Source organism: Felis catus, chromosome B3 (assembly GCF_018350175.1).
Source record: "Felis catus isolate Fca126 chromosome B3, F.catus_Fca126_mat1.0, whole genome shotgun sequence".
In the NCBI taxonomy this organism is placed as follows: Eukaryota; Metazoa; Chordata; class Mammalia; order Carnivora; family Felidae; genus Felis; species Felis catus.
This window is the reverse complement of record NC_058373.1, coordinates 42,815,785-42,835,461: the sequence shown is the minus strand read 5'-3', so window position 1 is coordinate 42,835,461 and position 19,677 is coordinate 42,815,785. Positions and strand designations below refer to the sequence as shown.

At 34.6% G+C, this 19,677-nt stretch overlaps 1 protein-coding gene across 5 annotated transcripts in view; it reads right to left on the bottom strand.

Moving 5' to 3' along the window:
- The window catches only part of VPS13C (vacuolar protein sorting 13 homolog C), a 195,726-nt gene that overhangs the window by 124,308 nt on the left and 51,741 nt on the right, over positions 1–19,677 (bottom strand). For all 5 annotated transcript variants that reach the window (XM_023255275.2, XM_023255276.2, XM_023255277.2 and 2 more), the window contains 7 exons: positions 12,031–12,160; positions 11,373–11,467; positions 5,262–5,404; positions 4,233–4,425; positions 3,120–3,234; positions 2,397–2,533; positions 1,334–1,457 (listed from right to left, as the gene is read on the bottom strand). In XM_023255275.2, the coding sequence (XP_023111043.2) occupies positions 1,334–1,457; positions 2,397–2,533; positions 3,120–3,234; positions 4,233–4,425; positions 5,262–5,404; positions 11,373–11,467; positions 12,031–12,160 (937 nt within the window). The remainder of the gene's footprint in view (positions 1–1,333; positions 1,458–2,396; positions 2,534–3,119; positions 3,235–4,232; positions 4,426–5,261; positions 5,405–11,372; positions 11,468–12,030; positions 12,161–19,677) is intronic.

Here is a 19,677-nt window from a genome sequence, read left to right as displayed (position 1 = left end):
AAAAATCAGGGGGAAAGAAACAGTTTTATATATAAATATGTTTATGAGCATTAGTGCATATGTGATGGGGGAACAGAGCACTCAAATGGCTGACAATTAATTAAAATAAGTAATGATACAAAAACAAAAAATAAAGATGGAAAGAAGTCAAAGACTGTGATATAAAAATAATTCTAAATATTTATTTGGAAAATGTTTATAAAACGTCTTGCATTTTAAAGCCAGTAGGGAAAAAAGCTAGGAATTTTTTGCCTTGATTCCAGAATTAGTGATCAAGGTAGGTGGTTGCAGTGAAAAAGGGAAAAAAATAGAAAATGACAGAGGGAAAAAAGTTTTCTGGAGTTCCTTAGAGAAATTACACTAGTTTAGCACATAATTCTGAAACAAAAATGAGTTTTATCAAGCAAGATTTTCTGATAAAAAAGTATAATTATAACTTTTCACCAAATAAAAGGTCCCAAAGACAGAATTTCCAATTATCTTAACTAAATGTATTTTATCACTTATAACTCAATTATTATTAAGTACACACGAAAGAAAAGGCTGTTTTAATGATCTATGTAAAAGTACTTCCCTTCAAGGAATTAATAGGCTCATAATACATAAAAACTAAGTGTATTTATGTTTTAATAAATCTCTCCATTCCTACTAGACTATACACTCTGCACACAGATATTATGTTCTTTCTTCCAATGACCTACCACAAAGGGATACATTCAAGGATATTTAGCAATTATTTACTGCCTCAAGAAACTAAAGAAGTATGGAGAACCAGCGATCTTTACCTAAGCAGTAGAAAACACCACAGCTTTTGGTGTTTGTAATTAATTACCTTTAGGGTTTTAAAGCTATACCCATACTTGTCAGTAGCTACAAAAGTATAAGATGTGATACTACTAAAATAAAGACTAGGCTAATAGAGTTAAAATATTTTAAAATAAAGCACCAAAGGAATACAACATTGAGACATCCCAAAAGCACGAAGACAGAAAAACATAAGCCAATGGCAACTTTTATGCTCGTGTTCTGGGTAGTTTCAGTGTCAAATCACAAAAAAAAAAAAAAAAAAAAAAAAAAAAAAAAAAAGGCAATGGCTGGACTTAGATCCAAATGGTCCTAAGTACCTGAAAATGAATAGGCAAAAGTTTATCTCTATTTCTACCTGTGGCAATGATTTGTACTGATGGGCCCCTACTTAGTTTTCTTAAGTGACCAAGAAGATATGTGTTAAAAATATTGTCAGTGTTGATATACATGCACACATAGACATATATTTACCTAAGCTACTCAACATAATTTTAAGATCCTTCCTAAAAATTGAGCAATAGCTTACCTGCTTTTGCAAAGAGTAACTGCACACTTTTTATTTCAACATCAAATTTGTCATATGCTTTATCCATTATTTCTTCCAGAGATGAATTACTAGTCTTCTGCAAACCTTGATCTTTACTGTTAAGCTAAAAGGGACAAAAAAACCCTTCAATTTTCTTAACAGAAAAGTATATACATACTTTTGTTGTGTCTTCTTAAAACATAACTAAAATGAAAACAGTGTCTTTAAATAATTCACATTTTGCTTAATTTTCTGACAATTATTTGCAAATATTTTATTACGAATATAGTACTTCAGTAAACAGCTTTAATATGTTTAGATAATAGGTGGTCAGCATATTTGCATTTATTAGAAGATCAGTTACACAGCTGTGTACCTCAAATAACCTGTCTGGACATTCAACTCTTCCTGGCTCTCAGCAGTTACTGCCTCTTACAGCTCAGTACCCCTACTACCTACCCAAACATCTTCACCAACACATCACAGGTTTTTGTTCCTCCTTCTTCACATTACATCACCAGAAATAATTAGGCCATTAGAATTCAGCTCCAATCTCTACCTCCTTTTCCCTCTCCCCAAAGGAAGCAAAGATCAATTCTGGACTGTATTTTTTTGAAATCTTCACTCTTTCTCAGATGCTTATATTTCTAATGGGTTCAACACCCAAAACCTTAAGAGTTCCCTTTCACTACTTAATTGCTGATAGTGGCTTACCTGCATAATTTCCTACTATCAAATATGTAAATAAACAACACTGTGTGTGGAAATCTAGTAGTGCCTAGATACTAGGAGTACCTCTGTCCAATTAGAAAAATACAGCAGTAATCCACTCCTCAAGACCAAATCATCTACTATTAGAGAAAATTTTACGGGCTTTCTTTTTATTTAATAGCCATAAAGTATATATTAAATACTCAGTCTAAGCTAGGCTTGACAAAATGCTAAGAAGAAATAAGTCTAAGTTTAATTTCAGTAAACTCTGAGGGGAAAATCAGCCAACTATCAGACAGCTAGCTTCCAACCTGAGCAAAAAATGGGCAGAAATAAATGGATATACACCTACCTGAAATGTACCAAAATCTAAAATAAGAAGGTCTGACTTTTCATGATGGAAACCGGTCTGTGGAAGTATTAGATAAGAAGGCTTCAGATTTATCCTTAAATCAAGGACTTTTCGAGTTTCAATAATATGTGTAAGTCCTAAAAGAAATAAAAGACTACATGCTCAAGTTGAAATATGTAATTATATTATTAACAATAAAACAAGCATCACTTGAAAAGTATTATGGAGGAGTGCCTGTTGTCACATATTAGTATATGTAAGGTGAAACTCCATATGGTCGATGGCAAACAATCTTACCATCACACTATACAGTAAACCCATCATAGCTAGTATTTTATCCAGAGTGAATAATACATCATTTCTTTAGTTAAGCAACCACAGAAAGTAGTGGCTTGAGTTTAAAGACCATGTTGTACAAAAGTATGTATCTTTAGAACCAGTTTCACACGCAGTACACAGAATGATGAACTATTTCTTAAGAACTAAAGTGCAGGGATGTTTTCCCTCTCAGTTTCACTGTGAGGCACAGGTTCTTAAAGGTAATGACAGAATCATCTGTGCCTCATCTCTTTCTCATTCAGTCTAGCAGGTATATTTGACTTTGGGTAACACAGGTACATGATGCAACTTCATGGAATTTACAATAAGAAAAAACAGCCTACACTTTTAACTATGATAACATTTTGAATGTAGCTGATGTTTTTATGTAGATAAATTCTTTACCTGTAGCTGTTCTCTCTTTAATTTCTTCCAGCTTCATTAATGTAGCTGATGTTATTTGCTCAAGATCTAATCCTCTATTTGACTGAAAGAATTCAACCACTGCATTGATGGTTTTCTGTAAAATAATTTAAAATATAAGCAGGCTATACACAGTGCTTTCCATATTATAAATTTTAAAATTTCAGTTTAATTCAAAACAACTGTGGCTCTGAACTTAGAGGATATCTCCAAAGATACTCTGCCATATTGCATTTCTATCTGGAGTTTAAAGGAAAAAAAAAAAAAAAACTAAAAAAGGGAATAGCACAAGTAAGCTTACTAGAAAGTCAACAAATGTGTACGTATCATTAAGATGACCTTAAGTATGTTCTAAAGTGTCATACTGATGTAACAATGGACATTACTACTAAATTATACACTTAAAAATTGCCAAGATGGTCAATTATATGTATGTTACCACAACTTAATTTTTTTAAAAATCAGAGAATACAATGAGTCCGCGGTCTCAATATAATGCCTCCTATCCTCACTGTGAATACACTTCTAAACTAGAAAGTTAAAAAAAAAATCAGAGAACTCAACAAGAGCATAGGGCCAACTTACAAGTGATGGGTAGTGATCCTAATCACTAGCCTGAGATGAGTTAAGAGCCTCTGAATAAAACATGCAACCACAGATAGAAACTTGAGCCAGCATTTTCAATAACATCTAAGTGCCAATGCTTTTTTCTCATGTGAACAGTATTTAAAATTCTTTTAATTACTCCTAAAGCAATTTGAATTGGTCCAGATATTTGGGGAAAGGGAAAAAGCAAAACTGAACTGGAACAGGAAGTCCACGTATAACTATCTGAGAGAAGTTGGTACAATAAACACAGACTTTTTGAATAGTATTTTAGGTTATTTTTACTTTAACATAAGCATAGATTAACATAGTAGGAAAAAAAGGTAGCATATGAAAAGGTAAAATTCACTGCTAACCATGTATTGCTTTTAAAACAAGAAAAAGTAGTAAACTTAGCTAATAAGTGTTAAATATGAAAGAGGAAAAATAAGAAAACCCTATGTCAGAAGTATAAGACAGGTTTGATAAAGACTGCCTCTTTGCACTTACAGCATCATAGATGACCTCCACAGGTTGAGACTGAACAATCAGAGTCTGGTCAGCGGTACTATTCTCTGGATTGGTTTCAAACTCAATTTTAAGCAAGGATGATGTAGTATCACCAATGGAAGCCACAAGTGATGGTACAATACCCTGCTGTCTCAGACCTGTTATATACCAGTGTTCTAATTTTGCTTCCACCCTATAATCCAGTGAAGAAAAATAAAAGGTATATATGTAAGATGCTGTAAAATGTAAAGGCTTAAAATATAAATTTCCCTTTTAAAAAAGTTCTTTCAGAGCCAGTACCATACCCATTACTAAGAGATAAAGCACAAACTCCTTGGCCTGGCATTTAATTATCCATAGAATCTAGGGTTTTATTTTGATTGTTTGCTCTTAACCCCTTCTCATCCACATGAGAAGCCCACCTTGGCCAACTCCCAAACACTGAGGGAGTTCTGATCACTGCTACATGAATATAAGCTACACTTCACTCAGGCAACTCTTCTCCCTATTTCATGCCACCCAGAATACTATCAAAAGCTTCTCCTAGCCCTTTCTACTCAGATAGCTGAAGCCCCACTTCTCCTAGCCCAAGTTATTCCCTTCTGCAATTGAGCCGACATAGCCATTAACTATAAGGATTTGCAACACCTTCTCACCTATGAGCTCTCTGCTATATAGTTCTAAATTATTAACTTTTTAGTTATCCTCTCTTAACAGCTACAGCATAAGCTTCTTGAAAACAGAAATTTATTGTTCCTATGCTAGCCTTCACAGTATCAACTTGATAAACTAAACATTCACTATCCAAAAAATATTTGTGAAGGAACAAGAGGGGGTAAATAAATGGTGAACTCCTCATATGGCTTCATAACAAAACAAATTCAAATATAAAAACACCACCTGACATACAAAAGGAAAAGAAACTGGAGAACTACTATTAATCAGTTGTTCAATGTTAAATAACAATATTTTTCAGTTAAGTCATATCTAGAAATAAAAACTGAAATAAAAAGTTTTTTTTAAACTTACTTAAGTGCTTGTGCTCCTGGTCGCTGAGATACTTGGGTGCCCAGGCCAATTATCTGAATTTTTAGTATTTCTGGAATATTTTTGTTTTCTCTTATTGTAATAGAGGTACTTACTAACTTCAATGTCATTATATGGGCAACATACTAAACAAAAAGAATGAATGAAGATTGTTATAGTTTAAGTAATTATTATTTTCTTTAATAATTTCTCATTTAAATTTGTTGAAATGTAAAGTGATCTAAATATAGTATGTTCAAAAAGAACATTAAAAAGTTCAATAAAGAATTATAAAATTGTTGAAATAGGACAATTACAAGAGATCCAAAATGTATTTCTCTTAGTTTTAGAATAAAAATGAAACTTGATAAAATATTTTGTCACATCAAGATTTAATTCACCAGCTCTCACTAAAGCAAGCTAATTCAGACCAATTCTCTGGCTCAAAAACAACAAAATATAAAGCACATCTTCTTGATGTCTTTGGAGGGTTAAAAATACATTGAGAAAAAAAAAATCATGACCAAAAAATTCATAGGTCAAGAATGGATGTAGGACAGAGAACCAGGGAGATGATTCTCATAAAACCACATAGGAAGACATTGAGAGGAAGCAAGGAACAGAAGATTCACAAAACAGTCAGAAAACAATTAGCAAAATGGCAATAGTAAGTCCTTACCTAAATAAAAAGTAAACAAATTCTCCAATAAAAAGACATAGAATGGCAAAATGGATTAAAAAATAGTAAGATCCAATAATATGCTGCCTACAAGAAAGACACTCATTTTAGCTTTAAGGACACACATAGACTAAAAGTGAGGGAATGGAAAAAGGTATTTTAAGCAAATAGTAACCCTCCCCCCACCGCCAAAAAAAAAAAGAGTAGTGACACTTATATCAGAAGAAAATAAACTTTAAGTTAAATGCTGTCAAAAGAGACAAAGAAGGTCATTATATAATGATAAAAGGATCTATCAATCAAGAAAATGTAACAATTGTAAATACTTAGGCACCCAACATTGGAGCATCTAAGTATATAAAGCAAATACTAACAGAACTAAAAAGAGAAATAAACAGCAATATAATATTATTTGAGGAGTTCAATAGCCCACTCTCAACAACATGTACATCATGCTGAGTGTCAATAAAGAAACAATGGGTTTAAACAACACTATAAGCCAAAGGGACCTAAAAGATATACATAAAACATTCCACCCAACAGCAGAAGAATAAACATTCTTTTCAAGCCCACATGGAACATTTTCTAGCGTAGAACACCTATTAGGCAATGAAACAAGCCTCAAAAAATTCAAGAAGATACCATTATATCAAGTATCTTTCCCAACCACAATAGAATTAAATCTTAATAAGAGGAAAGCTACAATATTCACAAATACATAGAACAACCAATGGATCAAAGAAGAGATCAAAAGGAAAAAAAAATGGCACGAGACAAAAATGGAAACAAAACACAAAACTTATGGGATGCAGCAAAAGCAGTTCTAAGAGGGACGTTTATAGTGATAAATTCCTATGTCAAGAAAATGGAAGATCTCAAATACAACCTAACTTTACAACTCAAGGAACCAGAAAAAGAACAAACTGAGCCCAATGTTATAATGAAGGAAAAAAGAAATAATAGAGATAAGAAGAGAAATAAATGAAATAGAGAAAAAAAAACAATAGAAAAGATTAACAAAACCAAGAGTTGGTTCTTTGAAAAGAACAAAATTGACAAAACTTTAGCGAGGCTAAGCAAGAAAAAAAGAGAGACAACACATAAAATTATAAATAAAAGAGGAGATATACTAAAACCAATACCAGAGAAATACAAAAGATCATAAGAGATTACTACAAACAACTATACACCAACAAATTAGACAACCTAAGAAAAATGGACAAATTCTAGAAATGTACAATCTACCAAGACCGAATCATGAAGAAAGAGAAAATCTGAACAGACCAATTATGAGTAAGGAGTTTGAATCAATAATCAGGTAAAGGTGCTCAAAAGGTACAAACTTCCAGTTATACAGTAAAACCTTGAATTGAGACTAACTTGTTCTATGAGTATTCTGTAAGATGAGCAAACATCTTTTTTTATAATTTTTTTAAGTTTACTTATTCATTTGAGAGAGATGCAGACAGCATGAGTGGGGGAGGGGCAGAGAGAGAGGGAGAAGAGAGAGAATCCCAAGCAGGCTCTGCACCACCAGCACAGAGACCAACACAGGGCTCAAACCCACAAAACCATGAGATCATGACCTGAGCTGAAACCAAGAGTTGGATGCTTAACTGACTGAGGCATCCAGGTTCCCCAAGACGAGCAACTATTTCTAATAAATTTTAACTTGATAAACGAGTGATGTCTTGTAATACAAGTAGTATGTGACACCAAATGTCATATGATCACAACTGAGCCCATGATTCTTCTCTCTCTCGCTTCGGGATTATGGGTGATTGTCAATGCAATTTCCATGAAAACCTCAAAAGGAGGCAAAAGCAACTGTCATTGGATACATTCCTTGTTTGTTTGTTTATTTATTTGTTTATTTACTTAACATTTTACTTATCTTTGCATGACAGAGAGAGACAGAGCATGAACAGGGGAGGGGCAGAGAAAGAGGGACACACAGAATCTGAAGCAGGCTCCAGACCCTGAGCTATCAGCACAGAGCCCAATGCGGGGCTCCAAGTCCCAAACCATGAGGTCATGACCTGAGCCCAAGTCGCACATTTAACCGACTGAGCCACCCAGGTGCCCCAAATAGATTCCTTGTTAAAGCTGCCCAAAAAGAAAAAGATTCCATCAAACCAACAGAGAGCAGTGATTCCTTAAGGAGAGTGAAAGTCATCCCACACAAAAACCCTCCTCTTTCTAGTCTCCCTCACACCAGCCACAAAGGTTTTCAAAGGTAAGTACAAGTTAATTTGTTTATTTTTCTTTATATTTTGTATTTTCTTTATTATTTCTATTATATTGCAGTACTATAATCATTTTTATATGAATATTTGGGGGTTATGGAACCAATCAACTGCCCATTATTTCTTATGGGGAAATTCACTTTGATATGCAAGTGCTTTGGATTACAAGCATGTTTCCAGAACAAATTATGCTCACAAACCAATGTTTTACATATAATGAAAGGTTCTGTGGACATAAAGTGCAGCTTGGTGAATACAGGTAACAATACTAATACAAAGAGAGTAGATTTCTAAAGTTCTCACCATAAACTGAGAAAGAGAAAGAATATTTCCATCCTCCCCCCAAAAAATAATTGTAACTATGTGAGGTGACAGATGCATTAACTAACCTTACTGTGGTAATCATTTTGCAATATACACGTATATGAAATCACTGCACTGTACACCTTGACTTACCCTAAGTTATATGTCAATTCCATCTCAATAAAGCTGGAAAAAGTTTTTAAATAAATACAAAAATGACAAATGGATTAAATTAAATTATTTTTCATAAATAAGCACCTTTAATAAAATAAATAGGCAAGCCACAGATGAAGGAAAAATACCACATAAACATTTTTGTCTTGTATGAAGAATATAGAAAGACTTCTACAAACAAAAGTAAAAGGACAAATAACATAAGTTTAAAATGGGGAAAAAACACTTTAACATAAGATACTGCATAAATGAATATATACAGATGGCCAACAAGATATGAAAACTCATTAGTCGAGACTGTCATTAGTCATCAGGAAAATACATTCTAAAACATAGTGGAATAGTGTACCATACCCACTAGACTTGCTAAAATTAAAAACCCTGACAATATGACATCCGGCAGGGATGTGGAATAACTGGAATCAGTGTATGGGAATAGAAAATATCACAATCATTTTCGAGAACTGTTTGTCAGTTTTTAAAAAGGTAAATATACATCTGCCCTATAACCCAGCAATGATACTCCCAGGTATTTACCCAAGAGAAATAAAAATATATGTCCACAAAAGACTTGTATAAGAATGTTCAAAGAAGCTTTATCAATAACCAAAACTTGAAATAACAGATATACCATGAGATGAAAAACATGATAACAATAAAAAGAAATCTATATTGACACAGTCATAACATGGCTGCTTTTGTAAGGCAGGAGAGGAAAAATGACTAGAAAAGATTATGAGGGAATTGTTTGGGGGGGATGAAAATGTGCTGTTTTGGGCAGGTCATTATATAGGTGTATTCAACTACTCAAATTTATCAGTATGAACCTTAAGATCTATTCCTATTATCATATATAAATTCTACCTCAACAAAATTTTAAAGCCACCATTTATAACAAATCCAACAAGAGATGTTGAACTCTAAACAGAAAGTTCAAAACATTACTGAGAGGAATTAAAGATGTCAATACACAGAAGCATATGCTCTATTTATAGATTAGAAAATTCAAGATTACAAAGATGTCAATTATCTCCCAAATTAATTTATATACTCAATAAATCCCAAAGTCTCACAGTTTTTTTGTAGAAACTGAATAGCTGGCTCTACAATTTGTATAAAAATGTAAAGGGCCAAGAATAGATAAGACAGTCTTAAAGAAGAACAGTGTTGAAGGATTTACACAGCTAGATCTTAGGACTGATTACAAAGTTAGAGTAACTAAGACAGCATGCCTGTAAAGACAAATAACCAATATAACCAAGATTCCATAAGCACAGACACTTGACTGATGATAAAGGGTAACTGGAAAGCAGTGGGGAAAGCATGGTCCTTTCACTAGTCATTGAGAAGCCACGTATACAGCCATCTAGAGAAAAAATTTCTCTTAACTTTTTTAAGACCTCCCACCACATACAAGAATTCAATTCTAAATGGACCTTAGATCTAAATACATAAAGTAAAATATTATAAAGCTTCTGGAAAGAAAATACTGTTATGACCTTATAGTGAGTTAAGACTTTTTAAACAAGACACAAAAAAGGCACGACCCATAAATGAAAAGATTAACAAATCAGGTAACATTAAATAAAGAACATCTATCCATCAAAAGACACCATTTAAAAGTGAAAATACACATCACCTTACATTGTCGGAGAAGATATTTGTAACACACCAAAAACAAAAAGGCAAGCCACACCGTGGGGAAAGATATTAACAACATGCCTAACTAGCAAAGGCCTCATACCCAGAACATATAAAGAATGCCTACAGACCAGTGAGAAAAAGACAACACAATAAAAAATAAGAGACTCAAAAGCGACTTCAAAAAGAAGATACCTAATAGGCTTATAATTACTTAAAAAGTAAAAAACTTCTTTAGCCATTCAGGAAATGCAAATTAAAACCACAATGAAATACTACTACATACCATTTAGAATGGCTAGCTTGAAGAAAGTGTCAATGCCAAGAATAGGCAAGTATGTGGAGAAACAAGAATCCTCATCTACTACTGATGGAAATGTTTTCACTTTGGAAAACTATTGATTAGCAAAATCTATTAAAGTAAAAATATACTTACATCCTATGACACAGAAATTCCACTCCTAAGAATATACAGAGCGGAAATTCTCACATATGCACATTAAAGGGCATTTACAAGAAGTTAACAGCAGCATAACAAGCAAAAAATAGAAATAAGCCAAATGTCCATCAACAAAAGAAAGAATAGTTGCTGTATTTTGAAATAATCGAATCCTATACAGCAATGAAAATGAGCAAAGTCCAACTAGTGAAAGAAAGGAATGAATCTCACAACAGTGCCAAATGTATAGCAAGATCTGTATCTTAACCGCGACAGTGATGACACCACTGTTCCCCGTGTGATAAATGCAATACATTTTGGTTTTGTTCAGCCTTTACACACATATCGTAATACAATAATTATTTTAAAGATAAAATTTTTAAAGATTCAATTGAACTCGATAATAAGTACTTCTTTAAATCAGGTTATTCACACATTCACTAAAGTGACCAAATCTAAAAGTGAAGACAGTTTTAACTGGTAGGGTCTGACTGGAAACATTTAACAAATAAAATAGTAAAACAGAAACAAATGATAACATTTTCATAAAAATCAGTAACTCATTTAACACAATTCAAGATAATACAGTAAAATGAAACAAAATACCTCTTAAACCACCTAAAAATAATTACCTGCTTGGGTAAAGTTAAGTTATGGGTGCTCTCACTATAACCAATAGCAGTAAAAAGCTTATCTTTCTCCTCTGGAGTCATAATGTCATCAATACCTACAAAGAAATGACAGAATTTAAGAAATCAATTGCTTCAGTTTTACAGGTATAATAAAAAAATCAAACCAAACTAACAGGTGCCCTAAAATAAAGACATAAATGCTAAAAGCAAAAGCAGCCAGGCAATATCCTCAAATATACTACTTTGCCTAGTTAAAACAAACATCATGTATTTGCTTGCTTAGGTCAAGAAAAGGCAAAAAAAAAAAAAAAAAAAAAAAGACACCATTAAGGGAATACCAGTCTGTCATAAGGATTTTAGAATTCCCTAAGTATGTTAAAAATTAAGTGAAACTTTTAATACCCATGGAAAAAGTAACAATAAGAAATGCCAGATGTTGACGCTTCTGAATTTAAACTTATAAAATTTCACACAAATAATTTTTCTCAAAAATAGCAAAGTTTTAATTTAGCTAGATAAATCCAGAACTATTCTAGCCTGAAGCATCTGCTCACATGTTTACTAATAATAAACATAGTAAAATTCAACTAACTGGCTAAAATAGAACTTATATTTTTTTCTTATCTGTGTCCAATAAAACATCTGACTTGAAACTTACTTTCAGGAATCAAAGATTCTTCATCTTTTTTCTTAGACTCCTTCTTACCCCAAAACCCACTAAACCAGCCTCCACGTTTCTCGCCTGTGTCAGTAGACTTTTTCCTTAATTTTTGCCCAGATCGAATCACCTACAAAAGTAAAAATTTTAAATTTAAATTTAAAAGTAAAAATGTTTAATTTAATTAAAGAATAAATGCCCTCTTCATACTCAGGTATAGCCAGGTAAGAATAATGGTTAATTTTTTTAACATGACAATAGGTTCACAACAGTCAAGAAAGCCTTCTGAAATGGTATTCAACATGATTTGGTTAATAGTCCCACTGCTAATTTACTTTCCTACTGATAAAATTTTGATGGGGTTGCATATTGTCAGAAATATAGTAAATGTCTCAATATAAATACAAATAAGTCAGGCAGAGAAAGACAGATACCATATGGTTTCACTCATATGTAGATCCTGAGAAACTCAACAGAAGACCAGCAGGGAGAGGAAGGGGGAAAAAAAGTTACAGAGAGAGAAGGAGGTAAACCGTAGAGATTCTTAAATACTGAGGACAAACTGAGGGTTGATGAGGGTCGGGGGGAGGGGAAAGTGGGTGATGGGCACTGAGGAGGGCACCTGTTGGGATGAGCACTGGGTGTTGTATGGAAACCAATTTGACAATAAATTTCATATAAGAAACAATAAAGATTAAAAAAAAGAAATATAGTAAGGGTTTCAATATAAATATATATAATATAAATATATACAAATATATAAATATAAATAAATATATATAATTATAAATAAATATCTAGAAAAATATAAATATAAATGAATAAAAATAAAAATATGTATATAAATATAAATAAAAATAAAAATAAAAAACATAAATAAAAACAGATAGCCTTTGAATCTCATTTTATTCTCTTCTCAGTAAATCCTGGCTTGATTTTCTGCTGCTCCCTTTCAAATAGTAAAATATAGATGAATAACCAAAAAGTATACAACAGAAGGATAAATAGATTTAAGGGGATAAGTAATTTAGACTCTATCTTCTCATTCCCTGAATAAGTAAACTTTAATAATTTTCCCACCTTAGGGGGCACCTGGGTGACTCAGTCAGTTGAGTGTCTGACTCTTGATTTAGGCTAAAGTCACAATCTCATGGTTCCTGGGATAGAGCCCCATGTCAGGCTCAAAGCTGACAGCACAGAGCCTGGTTGGGATTCTCTCCCTCCCTCTCTCTCTGACCCCTCCCCTGCTTGCATGCACACATATGCATCCTCTCTCTCTATCTCTCTCTCTCGAAATAAAATAAAATCTCTAAAAAATAGTAATAATTTTACCACTTAAAATATATAAAATTTGAAATTGGTAGTGACATGTTTCAAGTCTCCCTGTGTAACAAAAAGTGAAATACTCCAAAAAGAGAAGATGAAAAAAAAAAAGGAAAATTAGTAAAGACAAGACGAAACTAAGTTAAGTAAGTTCTCTTTAATAACCAGACATCAAATAAATAAGGGAAAAGGTCTACGTCTGTGCACAAAACTGTCAAGTTTCATCACTGACAGGTGAGCCATAACTATCTTTTGTCAAGTTTACCAATCCATTTTCAGCATTCGGAAACGTAATAAGTAAAAATATATACATTTGATTATTTTATATTCCATAGGATATAACATTTGACTTCTCTTATCATAGAAAATTAATGTGCTATTTTATTTTTCATGACAATTAGAACTTTGACAAGTTATTTAACCTCTCTATACCTTAATCTGCTAATATAAATTGAAGACAGTAATAGTACTTTCCTCAGAATAGATACCCAGCAAACTATATCAACAAAACGGTAGCTATTATTTTCATTTCTATTACTAAACTTTCTACTTTAAAACTTTTCATCAACACAAAGCTTCAGCAAAAACAAATCAATTCTTAGGCACCAATATCTTGAGTTCACCTCAGACTTTGAAACAATATTATTAATTCAAGTGTGTGCTGTGTTTGTCTTTAACTTTGAGATATTTTTTGAGTGGAACTAACTCCATCGTGTCCATAACAACATAAGTCCTAAGTGTTGAAATGTTAGTGAGAAGAGGCACTTGAAATAAAAAACAAGAAATAATAAAATTTGAAAGTGGTTTCAAAAAATTTCAAAGTAGCATTTAGATGTAAGCTACATAGTTCAACAGTAAGTATGAATCTTCAAGACAAAGAAATCGTGCAACCTATGAATAGGGCTCTTCCTTTCAACAAAAAGCAGTGACAGAAGAGCACTATGACACCAACGATAATTCAGGAGGAGACTAGGATAGTGCCTGAGAATGTAAAGACTAAGCAGGGGAGAAATGTAACATTTTTGTCACAAACCAGAGAGAAATGCATATGTTCAGGCCCTGTTTGAATCTGCAAAATGAAAGTAAATGGCAAATCAGCTACTGTGGATATTATCATAGCTCAGTGGTATCCAACCCTTGCTGTACTTAAGAATCACCAGGAAATAGGGGCGCCTGGGTGGCTCAGTTGGTTGAGTGTCCAATTTATAGCTCAGGTAACGATCTCATTGTTCATGGATTCATGCCCCGCGTCAGGCTCTGTGCTGACAGGTCAGAGCCTGGAGCCTGCTTGGGATTCTGTGCCTCCCTCTCTCTGTCCCTCCCCCACTTGCACTCTGTCTCTTGCTCTCAAATATAAATAAAAACACTAAAATAAAAAAAAAGAATCATCAGGAAACTTTAACAAAAACAAAAACAGAAACAACAATGTCCGAGCCTCACCACAAACCAATTAAATCAAATCCTGAGGAAGTGGACTCCAGGCATCATTTGTTTTAATTCGCTAGGGATTCTAATGTGCAGCAGGATTCAGAACCACTGAGATAACCAGACAAGAGTTTCCCCAACAACAGCAGAGATCAAGCTGGAAGTAGATGAAACTGAGCTATTTTCAGAAAAGACATCCAATTAAATGTATATCATCTAGATTTATGAACAGTTCTCTATAAATCTAAATAGAGGAATAGCTATACAATATTTGATATTTTATTACAGTCTTTTTAAATTAAACTGGGGCACCTGACTGGCTTAGTCAGTAGAATGTGCGACTCCTGGTCTGGGGGTCATGAGTTCAAGACCCATGTTGAGTGCAGAGATTACTTTAAAAAAAATGTTTTTTAATCTTTTTAATAACTAAACTAATTCAAAAAAGGGCAGGCACTAAATTTTTTTGTTACCATATTTTTTATCACTCATTAAAATTTTACTTTTTGACAAGAGAAAACATATGTTTCAGCTTTAAGGGAAAACATTTTTATTTTGAAAAATAAGTTAATCATTATAAGGAATTTAAAAAATAAAATGTTGATATGGGACATTAAAATAATGTAGTGACCAACCCCAACATTCAACTTTCACCCTCTCAAATCTCTATTTAAATCCCTAACTAAAAAAAAAAAAAAAAAAAGATACAGCCACTATTAGCACTGAAATCTTTGTAAAGCTGTGATCAGCATGTCACAGATTTTGAGGAATTTCAAAATAAACTGAAAATTTTAGACAATAAAGAGAAGACAGAAGTTAATTAATTAGAAAGCAGTAAAAATACTAATTTCAGGGGAACCTATGTGGCTCAGTCTTTTTTTTTTTTATAAATTTCTTTTTATTTACTTATTTTTGAGAGAGAAAGAGAGAGAGAGAGAGAGAGAGAGAGAGAGAGAGAGAGAGAGAGAGAGAGAGAGAGAGAACAAGCAGGGGAAGGGCAGACAGAAAGAGGGACAGAAGATCTGAAGTGGGCTCTACCCGGACAGCAGAAAGCCCAATGTGGGGCTTGGACCCAAGAACCATGAGATCACAACCTGAGCTGAAGGCAGCCGCTTAACTGACTGAGCCACTCAGGTGCCCCTGGGTGGCTCAGTCTTAAGGTTAAGCATCCAACTTTGGCTCAGGTCATGATCTCACGGTTCAGGGGTTCAAGCCCCACGTCATAGTCTGTGCTGACAGTTCAGAGCCTGGAGCCTGCTTCAGATTCTGTACCTCCCTCTCTCTCTGCCCCTCTCCTGTGCATTCTCTCTCTCGCTCGCTCTCAAAAATAAATAATAAACATTAAAAAAAATTTAAAGATACTAATTTCAAACAGTGATAATGATTATGAATAAAACAGCAAAATAAAAAATAGTGAAAAGAAACTTTCCTATAAGTTGATGATTATCATTTAAAAAATACTTTCAAAAATGAGAGTTGACCTAGAAATACGTACATAGCATATACCAGTGTCTAATCTTTCGTCTTAATATTATATTATAATTACAACAGATATAACCACTAAGACAAACTGAGGGAAGGGTACATAGGACCTCTGTGAAATATCTTTGCTTTACTTCTTGTGAATCTACAATTATTTCAAAGTAAAAAATCTCTTATCTATATGAGACCAAAAATGAATTGTAAACGTATATGACCTAACATAAGGAGGGGTGCAGGACCCTTTCACTTTAATACCCCTCTGCTGTCTTCCCTTCCTGCCCTATGCAGTTAAGGGTCCATGGTAAGTAACTGCAGCCAATTCTCTGTCTCTATTTTAAATTCTGTGACCCTGTGGATTTTCCTTTACAATGAAAAAACTTTAGCCTTGGATGAAGCTACTTGCCTTTTCTTCATCTATATCCATCCCTTTATCCATGGCACTGAACAATAAACCCTTCCTTTGATTTTTAAGGAACTAGTAACTGATGTTCAGTACACCCACTTAAAGGTCAAGCAACTTAATGTAGAAAGGATTGAAACGATCTGTTCCTTTTGGCAAATCATTCCTTTAATTCATAGGAACAAGCCCAAGCACTATCAAATACCTTCTAACATACTCATACTCAAGGCGACGGCATGGCTCAGACAGTTAAGCATCAACTCTTGATTTTAGCTCAGGTCATGATGTCATGGCTGTGAGTTGCAGCTCCACGTTGGGCTCCACGCTGAACGTGGAGCTGGCTTGGGGTTCTCCCTCTTCGTCTTTCTCTGCCCTTCCCCTGCTTTCACTTGGTCTTTCAAAAGAAATAAACTTAAAAAAAAATATTCCTACTCCTGGACCCCAAAACTGTACCTTGGGGAACCTGCCCTTAAGAAAATAAGAAATGTGGGGCACCTGGGTGGCTCAGTTGGATAAACATCTGACTTGGGCTCAGGTCACAATCTTACGGTTCATGGGTTCAAGTCCCGCGTCAGTCTCTGTGCTGACAGCTCAGAGCCTGGAGCCTGCCTGGGATTCTGTGCCTTCCTCCCTCTCTCTCTGACCCTCGCCCGCTCACACTGGATCTCTCTCAGTCTCTCAAAAATAAACAAACATTAAAAAAAAAAAAAAAGAAGAAAGTAAGAAATTTTTGAGAAAACATGTAGACAAGGCTGTTCACTGTAGTGTCATTTATAATTAAATATAATCAGTGGGAAATAGTGAAGCAAATTCTGATATATGCACAGAATGGAATACTATTCAGTTATTTAAAATTATGTTGGAGAAATTATTCTACGGGCATAAAAATGGAATGCTATAGTAAATTTTTTAAAAGAAAGAAAAGCAAGTTACAAATCCTTTTCTTAACTCCACATTCCCCACCAGTAACCATTCCATTGACCTGTTCTCTCCTTACAGTAAGGCATCACACTGTCAACACTCAATGTCTCCAATTCCTAGACATCCACTCTCTCTCATTCCTATTGTCTCTACCCACATTTTTCTATAAAAACTGCTCTTTAATTGATTTCTTTATTGCTAAATCCAACAATAAACTTTCAGTTCCATGGTGGCATAAGTCCTATATAGCCCATCCTTCACATTAATGAGTAAAAATTCTGAAAAAAATATAAAAATCATCTACAACAGACTCTGAAAACTAAGCAAAGTAGGCAGATGCTAGATAGGAGTCAAAATTTGGAGAAATCATCTCCACCAGAATGAGCTACCCATGTTTTGTTGTTGCTGCTGTTTTTGCATTTTCCCTCACATGTTGTGCCTACCCTCTTTCCTCCCTTAACTTTTCCCTCCCGAGGATGTTCTTGCCTTTGGGCAGTCCCCTTCCCTTTAGTGCAGACATGACCTATGACCTGTTTCTAACCAACAGAATATGACAAAGGTGACAAGATGTATGTGACTATGTGCATGAAACTGTACCAGCTTTCTTGCTGGAATCTCTCTCTCTCCCTTTGAAAAAGCAAGCTGACGGGGCACCTGGGTGGCTCAGTCGGTCAGGCATCCAACTTCAGCTCAGGTCATGATTTTGTGGTTTGTGGGTTGGAGCCCCACGTCAGGCTCTGTGCTGATAACTCAGAGCCTGGAGCCTGCTTCGGATTCTGGGTCTCCCCCTCTCTCTGCCCCTCCCCTGCTCACACTCTGTCTCTCTCTCAAAAACAATAAATAAACATTTAAAAAATTAAAAAGAAAAAAAGGAAAAGCAAGCTGCCATCTTGTGGGCTATGTTAAGAGGCCCATCTGGCAAGGAAATGAAATGAAATGATGAGCTAAGGAGCAGCCTCTACCCAACAGCCAACAAGAAACTGGAGTCCTACATCCCACAGGCACAAGGAACTAAAATCTGCCAACAAAAGCAGATCCTTCATCAGTGACACCCCAGATGAAACCAGTTTCAGCCAACATCTTCATGGAAATATTTTGAGACCATAAGCAGAGATCTCAGGTAACAAGCTATACCTGAACTTCTGACTCACAGAAACTCTGAGATAATTGTGCACTGCTTTATGTCACCGGCTTTAAGCCACAGAAAACTACTTCACACGGCTGTACCCTGAGAAAGGGCCTCAGCCATGGAGCACTGAAGAGGCACAGGTAGCTAAACCCCTGAAACAAACTCCATAGGCTGGCCAAGGAATGAGAAAATGAAGTCCATGAAAACCAGAGAAGATGAGGGAAATACCAGGGGCAGAAGAGCCAGGGAATGGATTATCTCTTAATTCTGTGTATGAACCTGCACAAATTTCAGTCTAACCCAAGCTCCCCGTGTATGAAAGTGACCTAAACAAAAGGGGCAAAGATATAGAGACCTGCACAAGTCTCCAACTAACTCCTCTACTATTCATGTACAACCCAAACCAGTGACATACCCAGCATGGAGCCTGACACAGGGCTCGATCTCATGGCATTGAGATCATGACCTGAGCCAAAAGCAAGAGTTGGACACTTCAGTGACTGAGCCACCCAGGTGCTGGGTATGGATCCAATGGTCAGATAACCTCAATGCTGAAACCAGCAGAGAACCACTATAGTTTCTGCTAGATGATATGAAAGGAAAGACACTTGAAATGACTAAAAAGATTAGAATTTTCAGTAGAGAAATGGGAACTATAAAAAGGAACTCAATATGAGTTTGAGACCTGAAAAACATATTATTTGAAGGAAAAACTCCTAGGATGGGCTCAACAGTAAAATGGGGATGATAGAGAAAAATATAATCTTGAAGACGTACCAATAGAAATAATCCAATTCAAAGAACAGAGAGTAAAAAGATTGATTAAAAAAATGAACAAAGCCTCAGAGATTTGTGGCATATCAAAAGGTCTCATATATGTGTATATATGTATACATGTACACATTTGTGTGTATGTGTATAAAACTTGAATCCAAGAAGGAAAGAAGAAATCTAGACCAAAAATTATTTC